At 38.3% G+C, this 22961-nt stretch overlaps 3 protein-coding genes, 1 long non-coding RNA gene and 1 pseudogene across 4 annotated transcripts in view; 2 read left to right on the forward strand and 3 right to left on the reverse strand.

Moving 5' to 3' along the window:
- The first annotated feature begins 2043 nt into the window (after positions 1-2043).
- Positions 2044-3275, forward strand: LOC144633384 (histamine H2 receptor-like; annotated as a pseudogene).
- A 314-nt stretch (positions 3276-3589) lies between these two features.
- On the reverse strand, positions 3590-4820 carry LOC144632001 (uncharacterized). The gene is made up of 2 exons (XR_013566847.1): positions 4049-4820; positions 3590-3948 (listed from the first exon to the last, which is right to left on the reverse strand). It is a non-coding gene; the product is annotated as an uncharacterized LOC144632001 (long non-coding RNA).
- Positions 4821-4862: 42 nt separating this feature from the next.
- LOC144631991 (cholinephosphotransferase 1-like) lies at positions 4863-17697 on the reverse strand. The gene is made up of 7 exons (XM_078490579.1): positions 17340-17697; positions 12302-12591; positions 10642-10726; positions 9124-9255; positions 7878-8036; positions 7023-7148; positions 4863-6512 (listed from the first exon to the last, which is right to left on the reverse strand). The coding sequence occupies exons 1-7, from the start codon at positions 17568-17570 to the stop codon at positions 6390-6392; spliced, it is 1146 nt and encodes a 381-aa protein (XP_078346705.1). The 5' UTR covers positions 17571-17697; the 3' UTR covers positions 4863-6389.
- A 366-nt stretch (positions 17698-18063) lies between these two features.
- LOC144631530 (NACHT domain- and WD repeat-containing protein 1-like) overlaps positions 18064-22961 on the forward strand; it is a 23307-nt gene continuing 18409 nt past the window's right edge. The window contains exon 1 of the mRNA XM_078489974.1: positions 18064-18180. The gene's annotated coding sequence lies outside the window, so the exon portion shown is untranslated. The remainder of the gene's footprint in view (positions 18181-22961) is intronic.
- LOC144633023 (melanocyte-stimulating hormone receptor-like) lies at positions 21542-22633 on the reverse strand. Its single transcript, XM_078491797.1, has one exon. The coding sequence runs from the start codon at positions 22418-22420 to the stop codon at positions 21542-21544; it is 879 nt and encodes a 292-aa protein (XP_078347923.1). The 5' UTR covers positions 22421-22633.

Here is a 22961-nt window from a genome sequence, read left to right on the forward strand (position 1 = left end):
CGCTACCAAGCTGAATTTTAATACATCGAAAGAAGCCCATTGAATTTCAGGGACGGACTATTTTTTGTGAGGGGGGGGGGGGGGGGGGGAGGGGTTGAATCAAATTTTTTTCAAGACAAACAATTTTTTCAGTGTCGTTGTCTGTGCAAGCAATTTTTTCCGGCTGCATCTTCCTGAAGACAATAGACAACACAAAAGGGAAGGGAACTTAAAAGGCAACTCACTAGGGAAATCAAAAGGGAACTCACTAAGGAACGCACTACTAGGGAAATCAGGAATTCACTAGAGAACTCACTAAGGAACTCACTATTAGGGAACTCACTACACGGGAACTCACTAAGTAATTCACTATTACGGAACTCGCTAGAGAACTAACTATTAGGGAACTACTAAGGAACTCACTGTTAGGGAACTCACTACACGGGAACTAGCTAAGGAAATCACTAGAGAACTCACGAAGGAACTCACTATTAGGGAACTCACTAGGAGACTCACTAAGGAACTCACTATTACGAACTCACTAGGGAACTCACGGAACTCACTATTAGGGAACTCACTAGAGAACTCACTATTAGGGAACTCACTAAGGAACTCACTATTAGGGAACTCACTAAGGAACTCACTATTAGGGAACTCACTAAGGAACTCACTATTAGGGAACTCACTAAGGAACTCACTATTAGGGAACTCACTAGGGAACTCACTATAGGAACTCACTATTAGGGAACTCACTAAGGAACTCACTATTAGGGAACTCACTATAGAACTCACTAAGGAACTCACTATTAGGAACTCACTAAGGAACTCACTATTAGGGCCAATTAGGGAACTCACTAGGAACTCACTAAGGAACTCACTATTACGAACTCACTAAGGAACTCACTATTAGGGAACTCACTAGAGAACTCACTAAGGAACTCACTATTACGAACTCACTAAGGAACTCACTATTACGGAACTCACTATTAGGGAACTCCTAGAGACTCATAAGGCCTAACGACTCCTGGAACTCACTATTCGAACTCCTAGGAACTCACTATTACGGAACTCACTATTAGGGAACTCACTAAGGAACTCACTAAGGAACTCACCATTAGGGAACTCACTAAAGAAAAATGTTTTAGTGCTTGTCTGAAAAGGCATTTTCAATATCTAAAAACATTGTTACAATCAAGGAAAATATTTTTGAGGCTTGCTCAAACAGGTTGAAAGAGTGTTGCATTATAAAATACTGGGTCAGTTGCTTGAAAATAAGGTGTGAGGGTTTCGAAAAGTTTATAAATATCAACAGTATACCTTTTACTGAAAAAAGGTACCTCTTTCATATACCTGAAAGACCTGGCAAAGACTTAGAGCACGACATTTTCTTGTCATTTTCATGTAGTGCTTAATAAATCAAAAAATTAAATTGCAACTGTTCGAAATATTTTAATTAAAGGCCCTTTTAAAAGTCTAAATGACAGAGTTTCATACCCTTTTGTATATACCAGGAGCCTGAAAGAGGTACCCCTTTCGGGCGGAGCCTCCCCGTATAGGCTATTACAGGGAGTACCCCCCTCCCCCTCTCCCCGGGGAAGACAGATGAAAATCAGGCTACTTTCTACGTTTGCGCTACAAACAAAGAAAACGATGTTGCCTCGCAGACAGCTGCCTCCGTATTATGACTCCATTCGGGACGTTTGTGAGCCGAATGTGCTATTTTAGTCCACTAAATTCCCATTTTAGCCTGCAAAATAGTACAGCTGAAATGCAAATGCAGGGAGTCGTGCATTTAACAAAGGCTACTGCCGGTAAATAAACAAAAAACTGAAAAATGCCAGGTGAAAAAAAGCTTATAAAAAAGGCAAATGCGGTACCAGAAGGCAGTTTCAAGAAAACAGCAAAGAGCAATCATCATTAGCTGAGTTTAACAACGCACTAGTCCAACCGTGAGCGAATCGAAGAACCGAAAAGAAGATGCGATAAACGCCAGAAAACGAGGAAGAGAAAAGTTTAATAGCTGAATCGCTCAACTGTAGCGAAGAACTCAGAAAAGGAGAAGCCATGAACTCCACCCACCCAGGCGATGACATGACACCACCTGATTGCCAGATGTACATTTTACTTGGAGGCAGACTGCCACCCTCTGCCACTGTAGCTAAAGCCGTTCTTATCTTCCTCGCCACCATCAACATCGCTACATTTCCTTTCACCACTATCTTGAACGCGTTGGTAATAATGGCCGTGAAAACCAAATCCCGAATGAGAGCTAACAAGTCTAACATATTGCTGGCGTGTTTGGCCACAACCGATTTGATGGTGGGTGTAGTTGTTCAACCTCTGTCCATAGCGATAATGAGAAAAATAATTGACGGCAAGACAACGAGCGGATCTTGCGCGGTGGATGTGGCTGCACAAACTATGATCAATTTTCTATGCATTAGTTCCCTTATCCACCTTGCTTTAATTAGCGGGGAAAGATATCTAGCTATGAAGCACGCTTATGCGTACCATACCGGACTCGTCACCGAAACTCGTTTGCTGATTGCTTCCGCTCTAGCGTGGTCGTTATCGCTAATTCACTTTTCCTTGGCAAACTTGTATTTTATCGCATAAATAACACATATATTGCCATATGTCTTGCCATGATAGTTTTCTGTCATATCACGGTGTACCACGTGGTTCGCCGACACGAAAAGGAAATTTCAGCTCAGCAAGTTACAGAAGTGGCGAGGCGGAAATTTCTGAAAGATAAAAAGGCCTTTAAACTGACAGCTATCATCATTGCAGTGTTATTCATTTGTTATATACCTATATTGACTTTCAGAATTGTTTTAAGACTCTATCGGAATAACATGTCTGCAGAAACGGCGTATGTATGTTTATTTGCAGCTTCTTTGTTCCTAGAATTGAACTCGTTCGTTAATCCACTTATCTACCGTATTTTCTCGATTAAACGCCGGGCCCCGAATAAACGCCGGGTCTCCAAGTTGTATTTAAAAATAAACCCTTTAAACAATTATTAAAGTTTTATTATTCTTTAAAAATAACTTCTAATTTTATAGCTAAAAAAAATAATAAAAAAAATTATTTTTTTAAAAAAATAGGGATTAAAAAAATCTTATTTTAAAAAAAACCCCGCCCCCTCCGCCAAATTTATAAAAAAAGGCGGGGGGGGTTAAACAAAAAAATACTCGGTCAGAATGAGACAATTTCGAGTAGCGTTTATGGAGTTAATTTGTAGAACTGCAACATTGCTGAAGTTGAAGACCATGCACCAAAGCGAAAACCATTAAAATGTGGACAGTCAAACTTAAACATAGCCCGGGACGTCCACAGGCGATGTTCCAGGACTGCTAGAACCCAATCGATTAAATTGTATTTTTTTTTATTGTAAATTACGAATTATTGTAAAAGAGGAGAATTGAGGCTGAATCTTTAAGAAAATCAAGAAAAGGGTGCGTTGCTCTTAAAAGGAAAACTTTACGCAATATTTGGCTTAGAAATACGTACTAAAATTGTAGGTTTTAAACTTAAATCCTTTAGTGTTTACTAAAACAGATAGATCAGCTTAATTGTGCTTTGAACAACGAGGCCATAATAAACACACTTTACTTAAACTGCAGAATTTAGATATTTTAATAAATAATCTTTCCATAGTCTTGTTATAGCTATCGCCACGACATGCCGCGAGAAATCAAGACTTTTAAAATAGGTTACAAGTTTCATCGGTAGCACACCTCGCCGTGATCAAAATTAGTTTACAATCTACATTATAAAATTGTGGTTCTAACAGGCATTCTGTTTTGCACCAGGGACTAAGAGTTAACGCAAAATATATTAAGTCTGTACTTGGGATACACAAAATCGCTTGCAAAGTCGAATAAAACATCAACTTATAGTTTACTTAGGTAAATAAAAAAAACACACATTATAAACCAGAAAGAAAAATAAGACTGAGCAAGATTACTACTTATTAACCGAGAGTGAGGTCTTTACAGGGGAATCTCACCGGCTTTTTTGCGGCGACAGGGGTATGTATTTAAGATAAAAAAAAATTTTTAAAAACGTATTATGTAATATGTCACATAACGTAACGTACATGTATTGCAGACGGACACCGTCGGGGCCGGCTTCAACTGTCCGTCTTGGAGAGGTGTCCGTTAACAGAAAGTTGACAGTATTAACATAGGGAAGTGTTTTCTCTTTTGTTACATTAGGTGATCTTGGAATTTTACTTTAGTGCGCTTTTCAATGGCACGCGAACTTCTCAATCAACGGTTGCGTCTTTTGCTGCTGTCAATCATCTTAGCGGACCTCTCAAACTGAAAACATAAGTTCGTTTCCGTGGGTTCAAAAACGTCACCTCTATAGAATGTGATTGGTGGATTTCGGTCCACTGTTTGTTTCGCTGTTTTAAGGTTTGTGTTCATTGTCGCTAGAGTATATGATTGACGGCAGCAAAAAAACGCAATCGTTAGTTGGGGTTTGAACTTCAGAGTTCGCATCATTGAAACTTGCAGAAAATCATCTACCATTTTTATCAATGTTTAAAAACACTCTCGAGAATAAAAACAAACGGCAACATTGCAACTCTATTGTCCCTGAATTGAAAGTCAACAGGCAGAAAAAAATAACTTCTGAATCAAACAGTAACTTACAGGAACCATTTAATAAATAAAAGGACAATATCTGATTGGCTAGCAGCGAACCTTGTAAACACAACGTGATTGGTTAAAATCAACTTAGAACAGTGCGTGCTGAGTTGCCATAGTTACATTCCCGTTGTCAGATCTGCTCTTAGCGCTTTTAATTCTCAAAGATAGATGTTTTGGATACACCTAATAAGTAAGTAAAAGTAAAATACACCTAATAAGTAAGTAAAAGCAAAATGAAAAAAGGCCAAATAGGAATTAATTATCTAATTCACTGATAGCTGGCAGCATTTACAAGAAGCTCAGAAATTTAATACTGTACACATATTAATCGCTTGAAGATAAAATTGATGTAAGTGTATTTTGAGGCGTTTGAGCCCGTTTCTTCGGGCGAATTTCAAACATATCATTGTAATGCCTAATAATTTCCTATTTGTCTTTTTTCATTTTGCTTTTTTCTATGACGACGTTATTGCAATTAGGTGTAGACGTGAAAGATAAAACTTTAAAATCAATCCCCCTCCCCCTCTGCCGCATTCCTGGAAAAACCTCAGTTACTAAAAAGATCACTATTATATGTCTGTGAACATAAAGACAGTGGAGAGGATCTTATCAAGTAGCTACGGGACGAAAAAATGTTTTAAACTCAAATATGCTTTCAATCACCTTATCTAGGTAGATATGCATATATTACAAAGCCCCCAAAAGTGAAGAAATAAATTTTAACATCCCATGGAATTTTAAAAAAAGTAATTTTGTGTTAGCACACAATTTCTTAACCTTTAATGGTTAATTGGGTGAACTACATGAGCTCTTAAATTTTCTGTGCTATTAAAATTTGGCTTAAAACATTTACCTGTTAACTATATACTGCTGGCTAAATATGTTTGAATCACCCGGTGAGTAAATAAGTGGCTTATTTGTCTAGGTAATTCCACACATCACTCGCTGGAGGTCTTCTGGACAGAGGTGGTACAGATTGTCATGTAAAAGGGCATCAATGAGGCCGGATTAATGGAGGACGAGAGGACAAACTCACGCTGTCGCTTAACTTTTGCTTCACTACCAACTTACACTCGAAAAAGGTGCTTATCCACGAGGGATCATGTCACAGGGACACGCAGCAGGGACAAAATCATAACATGTACACACATACTCGGGAATGTAGTGGGACATGATTGCAGCGACACGTCTATTGACCTTTAGATCGGAGTACCAGGACAAGATCGAGTACGAGTATCAATCCAGTTACATTCACAGAGCCCTCACTCCACCATTTTGCTGACTAGTTAAATAGGAGTCTATCGGTACAAATTAGGTTGGTGTGAAACTTGACAATTGAAAGCATAAGCACTAGGTTTGAAAAGGCGTACTTGTACTCAGTCTCGTACTCGCGTTTTGATCTGAAGGACCCTTGTATTAGCACACACGACGGGCGTGTCATTGAAATAATTATGTCCTCACCATACACTCGCTTTCGTGTGTACATGTCATTTTCTCATTGCGACATTCTCCTGCTTGAATCAGCACCTTAAAAGTAGTGGCTCGTTTGGCTGGCAGATAGTGTCATATCCCGCGTACTCGAGCTCGCCTGACAGTGCACGCAGGAAAATTCCCATCCGACACTTCGTCAATTTTCGTTGGCTCTCCTCCTCGTTTAATCCGACCTATTTCTAATTGAATATAGTTCTATACAGTATAAACACGCAGAAGTCACGCAGTGGTCACAGCACACAGATCAAAGGTCACTGCGTGCTATTTATCTTTATCTTCAGACTTGATCTTTGGTGTTATCTTGAAGTAACAGATGTTCAGGTAGTCGCAGATTTGTGAACCTAGCGCAAAGTTGTAGCGTAACTGCTCAAACATCACATGACCCTAAAACAGAAAGAAACAGCAAGTTAACGCCGGGAGGTCCGCCCTGATGGGAAAATCACCAGCGTTTAAAAAGAAAAGGAAAGTAATTAGTAAGTGACTTTTTCAGTTGAGAGTCTCGCTAGTATCTAGATCCATTATTCATGGTGACTTATCCTATAGCTAAATGCTCTATGAAAGCGTTCAGTTTCATTAAAATTCGCCGTAACTGTCGTGGTTCGCGATCACAAAAATGGATAACTTGCTGATTTTGTGTAGTTGTTTTGCGAGGATGGCTAAGAAATCATGCCTCCAGATGTATGAGATGCTGGAATTCCTAGAGTTTACCAGGGTATAAATATAACAATTCCAGGACCAAGAACTCGGAAATTTTATGGTGTAAATGATTAAAAAACTAATGAACTTCAAGCAATAGACGGATTCTCTTTCGTTTTTGCAAGGCGGGAGGAGGGGGGAGGGGGAGCTAACCAGTACTGAATTACTCCATCAAAAGTACAAGACAGTAATACTCACCATCATACACCAGAGTAAAACGTACTCGTTGATAGGCGAGCCATAATGAATGTTAAGAATCTGAAGAATTCCCCCAATCATTGTAATATCTTTGAATTCAACTGGACTCCGTGTCATACAACCAACCTGGTACCAGTTAAAACAACGACATGAGTCGCTATTTTTAACGTTAAATAAATATACTTTAAAACACTTAAGTTTTACTTGCGAGAGTATTCCAATTTCCATCATAGCCTCAAATCACGCAAAGATTGTTGAGTGAGAAAAAAAAGGCGGGAAAAACTGATGACGGGCCTTGCCCCTAAATTTTGCAAGCCATTCTTCTCGCTGGCAACATATAACTGCGATGAGGTATTTATGAAATAAAGTACAAATGTAAACTTCGGAAAAACGACGTGAAAGAATCTGTATTCCTTATTACAGAAATGACGGATCTTTGCTAACGGTTAACTTTCATCATACTGCACGTCGTGCAATCTGATGCCGTGCAATCTGATGCCATGTAATCTGATGCCGTGCAATCTGATGCCGTGCAATCTTAGCGCCAAATTTCTCCAGAATTTGAGAATAGTGTCTTTAACATTTTTGTGGTGATTTTACAGATATGTTTGTGCAACAACAACAACATCGGCTCACAAAGGACACTCACTTGGTTGACCGTGTCCCTTTTAGGACTTTCCAGCATAAAGTGCATTTTTCACGAACTTTCACGGTCTTCAATTTTAACATTCGAATTTACTTAAGGGCTTTCAAGGGATTTCAAGGTGTGTGCAAACCCTGTAATCAGGATTTACCAAGGAACGGCAAGTGTGCCCTGAGTGTTACCTAATAATAAACAAACAATTGCATACATACCACTAGTTTGATGGTGATTTTAGAACACGCCATGCCAAATGCCATGACAAACAAGCACGGGTGCTTTTGAAATAGATTTGTAGATGAGGTCCGGGCAGTAAGATATGCCATATATATCATGACAGCAATAGGAAATAGCGGTGATATAACACTGGTGCCCTAAAAAGAGAAACAAATAGTCAACGAGAATACAGGCATGGGTGTTTGTATGCACATGCTGGTGTCTAGTAACAGGTGCTCTTTAGCTGCCTGAGAAAGTAAGTTCGCATGCAAACTTGCGTGGCCTACACTGTGAAGCTTATCCATTAACTCCATAGCATGAAGTGTCTAGCAGTGGCAGATCCAGACTTTTAACAAAGGTGGAGTACAAAGGTGGGGCCCTTTTTGTGTGTGCACACCGAAAAATTTTTAACAAGGGGGGGGGGGGGGAGGAGTTCATTTCAAAAAATGTTTTTTACCAAAAATAAGGACCCCCCAGGCCCCTCCCCCAGATCCACCACCGACGAGGAGTGTTGCTACTCCCACCTCTGGATGAAATGCTAGTTCATCGCAGGTTACTCCTAGCATTTTGTTATGTTTCCCTACAGGAACCTATTTATTTCTCTGGGTTCCTGTCCTGTTTAATTTGAAACCAGGTTTGTAACCAAGATAACAAGCAACATACATGTAATCATGCAATCAAAATACCAATTGTTAATGTTAAGTACTAGGCATAAATAGATCGTGCTCGGCAACTTTTGAGCAACTTTTTGTAGTACCAGCAACGTAGGACAACTTTTGCCTTGCTTGGCAACTTTTGAGCAACAAATTGATATAAAAGCGATCCAAACCATAAAAGGTCTTTTCATTTTGAAGGATTTTGATCTTTTTGATCTTTTTTTTATTTTTATTTTTATTATTTTTATTTTTATTATTTTTATTTTTTATCTAATATTGAAGTTATGTTGAGTTTAAAGAGTACATTGATTGCAACAAAGTATTTATATTTCTCATATAACAATGGCTTTTTGGCCTCTTTTAATGATTGTAAGAATATTTAATGAAAATGTTTAAATGGAAACAAACAACCAAACACGTTTTGAGTATTTATCTAAAACAAAACGACCCTAGTGAGCATGCAACTTTCCTAAATTTTGGTGGCAACTTTTTTATATTTGAGCAACTTTAGAGCAACTTTTGGGTATATTGTGAAGCAACTTTTCCTGAATTTACTAGCACAATCTATTCATCCATATTAAGTACTTACCGCTACAGTGGAGCCATTCTTGCCTTTTCCGCCTTCGTATATTTGAATAAAAATTGTTGAAAGGGCGTAGATACTCCCACACACAGAAATTCCAAAGATAACTGCTTTCATTGTGACATCGAAGTAGGGAACCTGAAAGGGTAAATAGTTTTATGTAAATGGCTTTATGTGTAATAGTCAATAAGAGTAAAAACCCACAAGTAAGAAAGTGTCTTTTTCCAAGTTAGCCTAAACAGGTTCTTTAAACCATGTGTGCTGCCTTGAACATTTAAAAACCTTGCTCTAGTATGACTGGTTAAAGGGCATTCTCGAGTTGTTGTTGCATTAAAGTAACATTCTAAGCTTTTCAATAACCCTCAACTGCGAACTTGCGATTTTTGCCTTTTGTTCCCCAGTACTTTTCACTGTTACATAGTTACATATAAAGCAGTTGTTTAAGTTAAGTTGGCATTGCACCAACCAGGCAAAGGATTGTTTAAGTTAAGTTGGCATTGCACCAACCAGGCAAAGGAAAACAGAACAAAATACAGTGCTCACAAGAAAGAGAATCCCAGAACAACAATATAAAAAGCAACCACCATCTCAGACAACTTGCAGCCCAGAGTATAAAAGATACATGTACCTTATCCTTACTAATTTTCGCGCATACTTAATTTCGTGAAAATTGGAGAGCCGAATTTCGCGAGTATTAATTTTCGCAATTGCAAGAAAAATTAGAGAAAAAGTGCATTATACATGTAGTATTTGTCAGTGTTTTATGGATCAGTCGTCAAAGACTGATCTGTCAAGAAACCACTGGAAATACACAAAGGTCTGGCTCATTATGAAACTACAAGGAGCCTGCCAAGAGGTTTTGAACCAATTTACAAGCTCGAAACAGTTATCAGAGGAAGGATGCTACTAAAGCAAGACGGAAAGATATTTTTAAAGCTAGGTAGTAGCAGTTCCAAACATTTAAAATATTTATTGTTTTGTATATATAATAAGGTATTAATTTTCACATGTTTAAAATTCCGTGCAATGTTTATTTCGCACATACTAAATTTCCCGATTATTTTGAAATCATGAAAATTAATAAGAATAACTAAAGGTACTTTTATTTTCAAAAGGCATACCCCCAAAACACACACACACAAAAGCACATTTTCATAAGGCCTTAGTATACATAGAGTAATTCAGATTACAGTTACAATCCTGGGGAATCGCGCAAAATATCACCTGATACTTAGCCGACAAGGCTGTAGGCCAAGTTGGCTAAAATCAGACGATATTCCGCAAGATTGAGCAGGATAATAATATTGTTTTATTATTCAACAAATTGTCAACGAAATACATTTTGCAGATAGAAAAACTGTAATTATGCAGCGCTTTACAAGATTTCGGACGAATCTTCACAACCTACGTATATCGCAGGATATCTGTTATGTACGGATGACAGATAACGTTAACATTTTGACCATATATGGGCAGCGCGTGCATGTGTTGAATAATAATGTGAGATATATGCATGATCCTCACCTGCCTGGACCATACTTGAACACCAAAAATTCCTGATATGATGAATACTATTATACCAGCAATTTGAAGCTCTGTTACGTCAACTCTGTAAAGATGAAACCAGCCAACAGCAAAAGACATTATTTTATTTAATAACAAACTTCCCATGGCAAGAAAACTATTTTAAAGTACATGCAAACATGGCCTTTAGTGATTTTTGGATGAATTTTTATTGTAAATAAAATATTACATTGATTAACAACTCATCACTGATATACAAGCACTCTTTTATAATTTTGCCCTCCCCCCTGTAATAAGTATGGGTAATCAAATGGTGACGAGTGAAAGGGGCGTGAGGCTGGTCTCGCGACGGCGCGTCGGCTAGCCCTAGTAGCTTGACGGCCCGGCGCTGCCGTGCCGTGCCAGTAGTGCACCTAGGTCCCTCCGTAGCTCGCCCTATTTTTTGCGTCTCTGACCGTCGAAAGCTACCAATACCAGCCAGTTTGAGGCTGATGTCACCTCTGTGTAGTTAAAAGATCGACACAAGTTGCAGTCTAGATGGTGCCTGCGGCAGACGCTCGTCGTTCGTGCAGCTAGAGGTGCAGGCTGCGCGTGCGGTCGGGTCGCTTCTTCCTAGCGCGCCCGCCGAGCCTTCGGAGAGGTGCCCAATCCGCACGATCTGCTCGCCGTCCTTACGCGCGGGGAGCGTCAGCCTCATAAATACCCGCGGGCCACCTTAAGAAACAATTTCACGCGCGTTTTGTCAAACTTCTAATAATTTCCCGAGCCTTTAGGTGACAAATTATACGTGCAATCGTAGGTTTTTGACTGGTATATTGCATCGCGAATTAACTCAGAGCTTTGAAAAGTTAATTGACCTAAGTCTTGAAGTCGTTTTGTTGTTTTTAAAAAAATATCATCAAAAGTTTTATTACATGGCCAAGGCTAGCTGGCTAAGATAAAATTCAAATTCGTACAAAGTGTAAGCTTTAAAACATCTTTTATCCTGGACGCCATCTTGCCGCTAACTACGTTGCCATGGCAATTTTATAATTTCACATGTGTAGTTATAAATTAACGTTAAAATTTTGCGCCAAAATAAAGGAGTAATTTGTCAGCTATGATATCATAGTTGAAATCCCTAAAATATGTTTGCTGAACTGGGCAGTTCCTAAATGCACCTGTATCCAGGTTCGTGCATATTGCTGTTGTCTGCATTGACTTGCACTGTCTGTAACAGTTTTTGGCATTCAAACATGCCACTGCAGAGATACTGAATTATAGGGAAGTGGCTTGCCAAATTCTCTGTGGCGATGAATTTAAATACTTTAATCAAAATTCAAGACTGTGAGATGGTACATTTAATATATTGTTCTTGGAAAAAAAAGGTCTTCTAGAGTGGGAGAGAGAGAGAAACTCCAATATTGTGTTGCAAAAAATATCAAGATGGAAAGACCTGCAAGATTGAAATTCTGCAAGACACTTGTTTTTTGAAGGATTATTCAGCTCTTCTTGATATTTCAAGAAGAGGTATTTAAATAAGAGATGAATGACAGATCTCTGTGTTAGACAATAATATTATATTGTTTTCTTAAAAATATAGAATGAACTTGTGTGTGGTTTGCCAATTTGGTAATTACATAAACACTGTAAATTTTTACATTTACGTGTAGATACTTACTTTCCAAATTTAATAGTTCCAGAAACATAGGCCTGCCAGTGGGCGCAATAAAACATGAAGGTTGCCATGAATGACATGAAAAACATCCAGACAGGCTGTGTGCCGAGCTCTAACGCAACACTGACAGCTAAGACCATTATCACCATGGAAACAGAGTCACAACCATGGTCGACTAATTCTCCAAGTGGGGATGCACTTTTTGTACGTCGTGCTTGTTTACCATCAACAGCATCAAGGGATTGGTACACAAACAATCCAATTGCATTCAATATGAAGGCCCACCCTGGTGCCTATAAAAATAATTTATTAATATATAAGTAAGGGACTGTAGCATGGCTGAGTTTAGTTTACTTTATTAAGTTTGCAAAATACTTGTTATGAAACTTACACGTAATGTCAACAAAGAAATTACTTAGAACTATGGATCTAAATGAAAACATAACAAATAGATCTTCCAGGAATTGTAATTAAAATCATCCTCAGTCATTTATTTGTCATGACTGAGGATGATTCTAAACTAGAATTCTAAACTAGAATCGAAACACTGTTCATCCGCATTTATTTGTTCTTCACATGTAATACATGTTTGACATGTTCGTTGCAGGAAACTCCTGTTCACATGTAAGTTCATATGGGATTCACTCACGCGCCGTTCCCATCTGTGGCTCTGTAGCTCAGATGGTAGCTTAGCAGTGGTCATGCAACCCGAAGGTCGTGGGTTCGAGTCCCACCTGATCATGAGCCACTGAATTTTTTTCAGTAGCCAGGATTCACAGTGTCTCATTTCATTTATTTGTAATTAAAAGTTACAAACAAATTTACCTTCAGCCTTAAAGTTTATCAAAAATCAATATTCCAATCTATTTTTGTCTTTAATGAATTTGTCCATCTGTACCCTTTTTGGTATTTCAAAACAACAAAGGATACACAACTTATAAATATAGCATTTTATGTGTCCTTGATCATGATGTTATATTGAGAAATTTTGGGGAGACTTCAGCCAATAGCATTGCTAGAAACCCCAACTGAAAAGCAGCTTAATATTTGATGAGAACGTATCACGCGATACACATCAAAACTGTTTAACTCCATAGGGCAAACAAAACTCACTAACTCCCTTGGGCGACAACAGTTGTACATGTATCTTGGACTTGCACGGGATCAGCTCAAAGCCATGGTATGAACCGTGTTTGGTATGAACGTGAAGAAATTTGAAGTTGTGGACAAAAGCTAAACATTTATTCATTGTTCAACAGTTAAAATACCAAGATTATTTGTACTTGCAGAAATTAAATTTGACTCAAAGAAGGATACTAATGTCTTCTGAATGCAAATTCGATTAAGCTCAAAGCACCAGGCAGTGTTAACACTTTTAGTGAATAAATTCATGTTGTTTAATTTCAGCCAAAGAAAAATTTAGTGGTGAATACAGACAGCAAAGCATTTATTTTCAGTTGGGAAGTACAGTATGTGACCCTAAATCCGGACAGCCCTTGTTTCGGACACTTACGGTTCATCATACATTTTTCCGATAGGAAACAAAGATTTTAATAAAACCGAACCTTTTCAAAGCTTTCTTGATCTGTTTGCTGTCTTAACCTTGCTCGAAGGCTTTCCTGCTGGCGGTGAAGTTGAGAATTTCAAGTCTACGTGAAGGTAGGTGAAGTTTGTTTTCGTGATGTTTATTTGTTCATGGCGCCTCAAATTAACTGGTTTTCTTTACATTCCTGTATATTCAAACTGAGGGCTAAAGAAGGTAATTTTTGGTAGAATTGAAGCACCACAACGGGCGAGGCCATGGCCAACACAAAGGCGCGCGCCACGCCAATTGATGTATAGGAAATATTCTTTCGACTACAGTGCTACAGTATTACTGTAGTGCAAAAAAATTTGATTGACCACTTGAGTTTCCGTTCAAAGTAACGAATTAAAATTTTCTAAGTAATTTTCCTGACTATGTCCTTGGCCCGGACACTGACGGCAAACAAATAACTTTATAACTTCAAACTTTTGAAGGTGGCAAGCTAAATAATACTGAAAGAAAAAAGAGTATAACAAAATTTACACCTTTCGTTTGAGTTCTAAGGCATAATAAACTTCATTTTACAACAGTAAAACTAAAATGAGAAGTTTTAATTCAAACTTTGCAAATCACGCTTATCAGTGTGATAAGCGCTATAGTTTACATGTATATTCACTGTACATGTACTTCTTGATGAGATGAAAATAGCTCTCTTCCCTAAAATTTTTATTTCATTATTCTGAATTTCACTAAAACATATTAAAAATATGCAAGAAGCTTCTATAGATTAGTTTTTGAACAATTGTTGCGTAAATTTTGCGTGCTGTCCGGACCAAGGACCCGCTGTCCGGACCAAGGGCCATCAAACCGAACCACTGTTTTCGATATTAAGAGTAATCGAGTACACGTAAGCACAGAAGCTGTTGCCTTTTCACATGTTAGCTGGATGGCACGGTAACTTACAGGACAAATTTTAGCTCTCTGCTCTTCTTCTAAGCTGAGAAATACATGTTCGTGTCTTTTTCGTCCGGACCAAGGCCCGGGGGGTTCCCCTATAATGGCCTATACGGGGAGGCTCCGCCCGAAAGGGGTACGACTTTTTTCAGGCTTCAGGTATATAAAAGGGTATGGAGTTCACAAGTTTTGGTATATGAAAGGGTATGAAAATCCGTCATTTAGGTTTTTAAAAGGGCCTTTAATTAAAATATTTCGAACAGACGCACTTTATGGCTGTATTATTTTAATTTATTAAGCGCTACATGAAAATGACGAGAAAAGGTCTTGTTCTGAGTCACTCTATGCCATGTCTTTTAGGTATATGAAAGGGGTACCTTTTTTCTGTAAAAGGTATACGAAAGGGGTACAATTTCTGTCAAAATGGTATATAAAATGGTAAGGGGTAAAAGCTTGGGGCGGAGCTTCTCCATATAAAACTTTTTTGAGTGCCCCCCCCCCCCCCCCCCCCGGGACCAAGGGCCACATACTGTATAACAAAACACTTAAAGGCCGTCCCCATGGGAAAGAGAGAGTTTTGTTTCCCCTCGACCCCCAACGTTCCTCTTGGCTTTGCCTCAGAGAACGTTGAGGGTCTCAGGGAAACAAAACTCACTCTTTCCCTTGGGGCCAGTCATTAAGTGCTTATTATTCCTGGCGTAGTCAATCGATAAACCGATAATCGATAACAATCAATAGCAATCGATATCAATATTCGATTGATATCGATTTGCGATACCACTCGATAGGAATCAATAAAGAAAAAAAGTTGTGAGTTTGATTGACATCGGAAATCGATAAGGATTGGTTTATCGATTGTTATTGATTTTTATCGGAAGTTATTTATGTCAATTCTTACATGTTAAACATGGACACGATGTTGTTTTATGGTTCTATCGAGTCCTTCAATTGTGGATATGTAATGCAATTACCAAGCTTGTACTATAAAAAGAACAAGAACAATATTGATACTCCAGCGCGATTCAAAATAATAATAAGAAGTTGCGGCAAAAGTAGCGTTGCGCAACCCTCTAGTCTCGCTATAACAACGTCATAAATACATTGTACATGTATAAAGCAAAAAGATGGAATCATTCGGGAGGGCTACAATGTCCGTGCATATATAGGATCGAGTTGAACTTTCACCTATGCAAGAATGCCATAATGGAGATGTAATCGACAGCGCTCTAAGGGCTGCCTGGTTTGAATGGACTAGTCAAAATATTTTAAAACCCCAAACCATGAGAATCTTGATGAACATTCTGCCTCGACCCCAGACTGGACTTCGGCAGGACTAGATGCTGAATTAATAAAATGTTTCACCATTTGAACGCCGGTCTTGTATTGTTTTACTAAATAGTAATGCGATCTTTAGAATATGTTTTAAACGAATACACCTCCAGAGGCTCCTTGGGTTTAGTAGTGATTGTTATCGATTACTGTCGATTGCTGTCGATTATTACCGATTTTCTCAATCGATAACAATCGATAATAATTTTTTCTGTGAGTTCGATTGTTATCGATTACCGATTTCAATCGATATCAATCGGTGATTGATATCGATAGATATCCATTGTATCGATTGATTTCCGATATCGATTTCTATCGATTGACTACGCCTGGATTATTGGAAGGCTAAATGAAAAATAATGCTTTCTACTGCCTTGCAAACCTTATAAAAAAGAACCTACTGAAAACCTTGTTTGAGACATTAAGATTATTAAACTGTCTTCAGCTTAATCATTTGTCAACCTAATTCTAATTACTTTAGACAGATGGCTTTTATATTTACACTTTAAAGTCACCTTCATCATGTTAACATCAAGAAGACATTAAAGGTATGCTACAACAAATAAACTTGAAGCTATTACATAACTTTTTGCTGTAAATTGGTGGTTTATGAATATACCCAATCCATTCAACCGAGAAACCACAACAGAATAGGCCAAAGGATGAAATGGCCGGCTAAGCAAATAGTTTTTGGTATTTAAAATGTCACAGCTGGAGGTATTGGCGTAAAATATACTAATAAATATATTAGCAGCTTTTTATATAACAATATCACAGTTTGAATTCAACAAGAAAAGTTTACTAGTGCAACATTACGAAGTTTGGTAAGATTGGAGGGAATCATAAAAAAATACCTCAAACAAACGACTGCTTTTAAGTTGAAAAGCAAACTGACCGATCGCTTTACTCTAGAAAGATATAAGCTATCAAATATTTCATTTAAACAAAATTAATAGCGAGTTAAAAGCTGTACATGTCTTGTCTAAATATACGTACAGTACAGCTTTCAATTCGAAAATGAGAAATTAATTGCATCGAATGATCAAAGATTTTGAAATTCGAGACAAATTAAGGTTTCTAGTAGGAACAAGCAATATTTTGATTGTATTAAATTATGTTAAAAGAAGAAACAAAAGCGGAACAAAACATTCATTATTCACCAACATATAACTTCGAACATCAGAACTAATAACGAAAAGAATGTTTATGGAGTTATTTTAGAGCAAAACTCACCTCTCCTTTGGCTTGTGGACAATACCATATTAAAATAAGCGATGTGACTACATTGATGGCTAATCCGGAGATTGTTATGGTATTTGGAGCTAACCACATAGGAAGTTGTTCGACTAGCCAGCGCCAGTAAACTTGAAAGCAAGGGTCCAAAATCGATACACACTGCGCGCTATATTTGTGTTCCGCGAGGCGTTTCAACTGCCTCTCATTCAAAACTGAAATCATCGTCATTTCTCCTGAACAGTGACCGTTTCTCGTTCACTGAATCTACTGCCAAACTAAAGACTTAAAGGCCGTCAGCGCCACGTAAATATAACATTCAGTGATGCTACATGTAAATGTATTTTATACTTCGCTGGTTTCATTCTTCGAACACATGCAGGCCTGGTTGCGGATTTGCTGGCGCGGGCGCTAAGTTAACCGGAAGTCGTTTGTCCGTTTCCGGTTTTTAAAGTCTCTTTTTCAAGTGTTTTGTTTAGACTTTTTCCCTCTAATTTTACTTCGTCTTCACTCGTTTTCAGTCATACATACTAGTTGCCTGTAATTTATCCAAATCACAACATACGAGATGTAGTCAAAAGGCACTTTTTAAAAAGATTCCTGTCCGATGAAGACCTTTATCAAATTTCTGTTTATACAGCTTCTTTTTGTTATGCAAACTACCGCAGCATCCAGTGAACTTCAATAAACGATTTATTTGCATACTACAGAGAAATATGTCCAGTGACAAGTTAGTCCACAAAGCGATGGCAGAGTCAACCATCATACTAGATCCCTGAATTCACCGCGAGGTTCCATCGAGGTCTTTCGAGATCGAGCAACATTACTGCGAAGTAGCCAAGTAAGTTCTGTGATCAGACGACTTACGAAACACAACTTACAACTTGTTGTGATACAGACGCGGATATTTTAGTTCTGCCTGCGTGAATTGCTGCAAATAAGCAGCTTCGCAACTATATAGTCGCTATAAATCGAAATCGGCAGAGAGAAAATTAGCTCCTAACACATGCTTGCGGATGTGCTAAAGCTGTGGTTTTTGCAAGTTGATGTTAGAGTTATGTTAGGGATTTTCCCATTTGGTGGACGATTTTTATTAACGATCGTACGTTCAGTAAAATAAGCGAAGATTCTGGAACGAGGAAAAAATCTTTCAAGTGAATTGAAATTGTTATTCTTGATTATAATTCTGTTGTTATGCTGATGTCGGCTGCTTAGCATGCATAACTTACAGAATCATGAACTATTCATGGTCTTCTCCTTCCATTCACTGATTCACACTCTCATCCCAAAAATACAATCTGGGATTTATTCTCTTCTTTTAATTTCCGTAATATTTGTAAAATAGCCCTTTTGGCCGTGAAATGAAAATAGACCTACTTTATTATTTGGCTCTGAGATTCTGAGATAAAACGAAAGAAATCACATTGAGGGATGAATAAATAATTTCTTTTGTTTTATTTTCCTTAAAATTGGAAGCCCAATTTGGGTTTTGGCTAATCGAAATCGGTCTATTTACACCCGCTCTTCCTGAAGATAATAGCATAACTTGGACGCAAAATCCTTTCCAATAAAACACCCCCTCGTGCCCTATACATAGTATGCAGAGTACGCGTGACACTGGCCGTATGTGTGACAGTTGTGAGGCACCTGGAACACCCTCGCACACATCAGCACGTAGTCTCTTTAGCAACCGTTAATTATCTTGTGAGAAGTGTTGCGTGACGACCAAACTTTGACAAAACTACCGTAATGATTCGATTTAGCGCCCTCCTTCCAATAAGCGCCCCCTTCCGAATAAACGCCCCTCTTCGAATGTGTTTTTGTAAATAAGCGCCCCTATTCCAATAAGCGCCCCCATTCTAATTAGCGCCCCCGTTCTTATAAGCACCCCTATTCTAATAAGTGCTCCTATTGTGGATAACTGCCCCTACTGAAGTCATTGACGCCAACTAGACAAACTCCTGACCGTTCGCTGTACAGTTCATGTATATATTTACTGCTAAAATGAACAATTATTTTAAAAGTAACTGAACTTTAAACAATTTCTAACTGTTACAGTTTCTGCTATTGTTAGATACATTTGGTTGTTTCTCAAGAAATTAAATAAGCGCCCTGTCCCGAATAAGCGCCCTGTCTCGAATAAGCGCCCTCCCTTGAGGTGCCAAAAGTAAATAAGCGCCCCGGGCGCTAAATCGAATCATTACGGTAGTTAACATTCAATTCAATGCTCTTTGTTGCTCGTGAAGGGCGTCCACTATCGGTGTCTGACATTTGCAGGTTGTAGACGGAAAATTTACTACATTTCAAGAAGAGGCCTTTGCCTCTCCCCTCGCTCCTCTTGAACACTGTCATAGAATCAAGTTCCTCCGTCACTGTGCGCCTCCATGAATGTCTCGGTCTTCCTTATTTCCTTTTTATTCTCCGAGATTCCATTCGCAGACAATTCTTGTGGTTAAGTAAGACAATTCTTCTTAAGTAAGACAATTCTTGACAATTCGCAGACAATTCTTGTTGGTTTGTTTTTTAAGTGGGTCGAGCTATCAGAATCATTTAACTTGGCTTGTCTGCCCTATATCAATGGCCTCACCGAACCGCTTAAAAGATTGCTTCAAAACAATGGAATTCGTGTCGTCACCAGACCCCACAGAACCCTTCACCAAGAGTTTCCTTCACCAAAATTCAGACCTCCCAGCCACCTTCAAACAAATGTGGTCTACAAGATTCCTTGTAATGACTGTAATTAGAGTTACATTGGAGAAACCGGCAGATGTCTACAGACGCGAAGAAAAGAACACATCAGAAACGTCAAATATTGTAACAAAGGATCGAACATTGCAAACCATGCATGGATGAATGACCATCAAATTGATTTCAAAAATGCAAGAGTCATTGACAAAGGAGACTATCGCGTGCGAAAAACTCTTGAGTCATGGCACACTGCCATGACAACTGAAGCGGACAACAATGCTAGGTCATTACCTCCACAATATTCTATTCTTTTAAAATAGTTCTCTTTTATTATCATATTCTCACTATTTTTCTTGTCACCTTTTTACGCATTTTTATTCTGTAATTTTTTCACACATTTTTACCCTATATATTTATTCATTCGCGCCATTTTTATCATTCGTTAAAGGCTGCAGTTTGGCAGCCGAAAGCTTATATTTTTAAATTTTTAACCAGAGAACGTTTCTAAAACATTTTACTTAATTATGAATCCTGGTTACTCTTCCATTTTCAATTCTTGTGGTATTTTCCGTCTTCCGCCTCCATGGTTTCTGAAGGACCATTTCCATTCTCAACTTTTGAACATTCTCTTGTTATTTTTTTTCGCCCAGAATTCCTCATTCCTGATGACATTTGGCCACGTGCATTTGGTGGAGTCTTTTGTTAACAAAGGACAGCACCTTGCAGAGCAATGTTTTCGTTAATTGTCAGGTTCCCGAACCGTAAAGGAGTACCATTACTCTTGCTAGGTCTTGCTAATCAGCTTTCTCTAAAAGTTGCAAAATCTTGCTGCGCTTTCATGAGTGTCACGTTGAATTTCTCGCCTTTCTCTGCTCCTGCTGTCTTACCACTCGATACCACCCTTTCGCTGCTTCATTTCCAATGTAAAAGAGTCTTCTTTTTCTCATTTCTTGGGTGTTTTCACCGTTGATCGTTAGGTTCACATTCTATGCTGCGTTGAGAGTGTTGCTACCTCCTCTCGATATTGCATGTCGAAAACCACTGAACTTGCGCAATGCTCATCTTGCTAAGTGATACGGCTAGTCTATACAGTACTTTATAAATGATATTTTTTCTTTGGCAACCCTTCCAAATTCCATTCGTCTAGGAGAGGTCCTCATTACTACATATCTCTGTACCCGGGCATCAATTGACACCGCACCGCCTGCATCCAATATCAACATCCTTCAGTACATAAAGCTTATCGTCTCCGTCTACTAATGTCGGTATAAGGATGATATAAGGACATATTGCAAATGATTGAAATTTTTTCTTGCAACGTCAGCTGCTGAGGCTAGGCAACGTTTATTTTATTTTATTATTATTATTATTATTATTATTATTATTATTATTATTTTATTTTTTTTATACAAAGACACTAAGAGAAGTAAAATGATTGACACATGGATGTTTCTACACAAATAAGTTTTAATTTAAATTACACGAAAATCGTGTTGCAGTTACTACAGCTTTCTTCAGTTTTGACTTGGCGTTATCCTTCGCAGTAAGTCTATGATGGCAAGTCGAATGTGTCGAATTTTCCAACAGTATATGACAGGATTGATAGATGAATTTAGAAACACCAGAGTCCATGAGTAAAGTAACAAACCGTTTAAATTGGTAGTTAAGCTTGGTCCAGAGATTATAAAGGCAACTAAAAAGCAGTAACGTGGCAAATAACAGAATAAAAATACCAGGTATACGTAGAATGTACTGAAGGCAGATTTTCTCAGCCTCGCAACATTTACCATTTCGACATGTTGTGCTACTTGTTGCACTTGCAAGGCGTGAATTTGGTTTGTGTGATGGCGTACAGCTACATAAATCTTATAATAAACAACTGTTGTACAAATGAAACAAAGACCTGAAATAATAGCGGCAACAACCACGGGTATCCACAGCCAAATGGATGAAAGAAATGCACTTAAAATCCATATTGAGATCACCACTGCAACAACACGCTTGTGAGTCACAAGTTCCTGGTATCTGAGATGAAGATGGATAGCCAAGAATCTGTCTACACTTATGGCCATAACACCAAGGAATGAAGCGTCAGAAAATAAACCTGTGATAATAATGAACTCGGTGGGATAAGACAGATTGTCTGTAGTGTTTTGCTGTAACAGCTTAACCAGCAATGCGATGTAAAAAGGTTGGACAAGTAATCCTACACAAAGATCAGAAACAGCAAGACTCAGGAGCAGTGCTTTTAAAGGCGCTGGCAAAGACGAAGTTTTTCTCATCGCGTGGATTGTTAAAATGTTCAACGTGATGGCAGTGTAGCATGAAAAGGCGTTCAACGCACAATTAACGATGTACGAAGAATAGAGCCGGTCTTCATTTTGTCTCATCATCGGCGTTCTCTAGTGTTTAGTACAGTGAAACTGAAAAGGACTATTTACCGTAAGCTGGCTCTCGTCTCCTCATCAACTGACAAAAGAACTTCCTGTCTTGGACCGTGATGAATGCGTGTACCAAGCTGCCACCTGTCTTTCGAATTCTGCGCAAATCAAAAAAAAGATTAGAATATCCAAAAACAGGTGAAGATAAAATTAGAAATAAGAAGCTGAATTTGAATTTGCATGAACATTGAAAGTCAAAAATCGAACTTTTCGAGTATTAGTTTAGGAAAGGTTTCGCCTGGAGAAAGAAAACTGTATTTAAATCGTGTCGATTTTGACTGGAACTTTGAAATGATTTATTAAAACAGATTTTTTTCGGTAAGGAATACAGTTTTACAGCGGAAAACGGTAATCTTTCAATTAGAGATCACTAGGTAATTTCACGCCCACGACTCACGTTCGAAAAGCAATGCTGTTTACATTGTCATTAACGAATTCCCAAAACAGCAATGACGAAAAGAATAGCCACACGAATTTCAAAACAGTATCAGAT

This window comes from Oculina patagonica, chromosome 12, assembly GCF_052425735.1.
Source record: "Oculina patagonica isolate OP01 chromosome 12, crgOcupat, whole genome shotgun sequence".
Taxonomy (NCBI): Eukaryota; Metazoa; Cnidaria; class Anthozoa; order Scleractinia; family Oculinidae; genus Oculina; species Oculina patagonica.